The sequence below is a fragment of the Cyprinodon variegatus genome, unplaced genomic scaffold (assembly GCF_000732505.1).
Source record: "Cyprinodon variegatus isolate N-32 unplaced genomic scaffold, C_variegatus-1.0 Scaffold189, whole genome shotgun sequence".
In the NCBI taxonomy this organism is placed as follows: Eukaryota; Metazoa; Chordata; class Actinopteri; order Cyprinodontiformes; family Cyprinodontidae; genus Cyprinodon; species Cyprinodon variegatus.
The window spans coordinates 23,762-24,278 of NW_015150642.1; the positions used below are offsets into that span (position 1 = coordinate 23,762).

Consider the following 517-nt stretch of genomic DNA (forward strand, 5'->3'; position numbering starts at 1 on the left):
ACTCGCTCTGAGAGACGCAGACACTCGCTCTGAGAGACGCAGACACTCGCTCTGAGAGACGCAGACACTCGCTCTGAGAGACGCAGACACTCGCTCTGAGAGACGCAGACACACGCTCTGAGATGACTCTGAAGATCTCAGAGTGAGTGAGACACTCAATAAATAACTTTGAAGTCCAGCTTTTTAACTGGGATATATTTTACTCCACCATAAAGAATTAATTCTCAGCAGTTTCATTAATTATACAGCCCAAGTATTCTGATAATTTCAGATTTCTGATTCAAACAGCAGAATTAGCTCCTCAGTTACCTCCCCAAGGGGTTAGGGGGTAAAGGCTAGGGGGTTAAAGGCTAGGGTTAAGGCTTATTTATACTTCTGTTAGGTTTATTATTTATAAATCATGTGCATTGTTATTTTGTTAGCCAGATTAGACAGAATGGAAGGCCTTCCTTCACATTGTGGATGTCACTGTGTGTACAGAGGTCATCTAATCAGGACAGCCTTCATGTCTTTAAGA

General features: G+C 42.6%; 1 protein-coding gene across 1 annotated transcript in view; it reads right to left on the bottom strand.

Annotated features, from left to right (window-relative positions):
- Positions 1–517, bottom strand: part of fasn (fatty acid synthase) — a gene marked incomplete at its 3' end in the record, with an annotated part of 46,443 nt that overhangs the window by 23,555 nt on the left and 22,371 nt on the right. Inside the window, exon 16 of the mRNA XM_015379296.1 lies at positions 3–95. Within this exon, the coding sequence (XP_015234782.1) occupies positions 3–95 (93 nt within the window). The remainder of the gene's footprint in view (positions 1–2; positions 96–517) is intronic.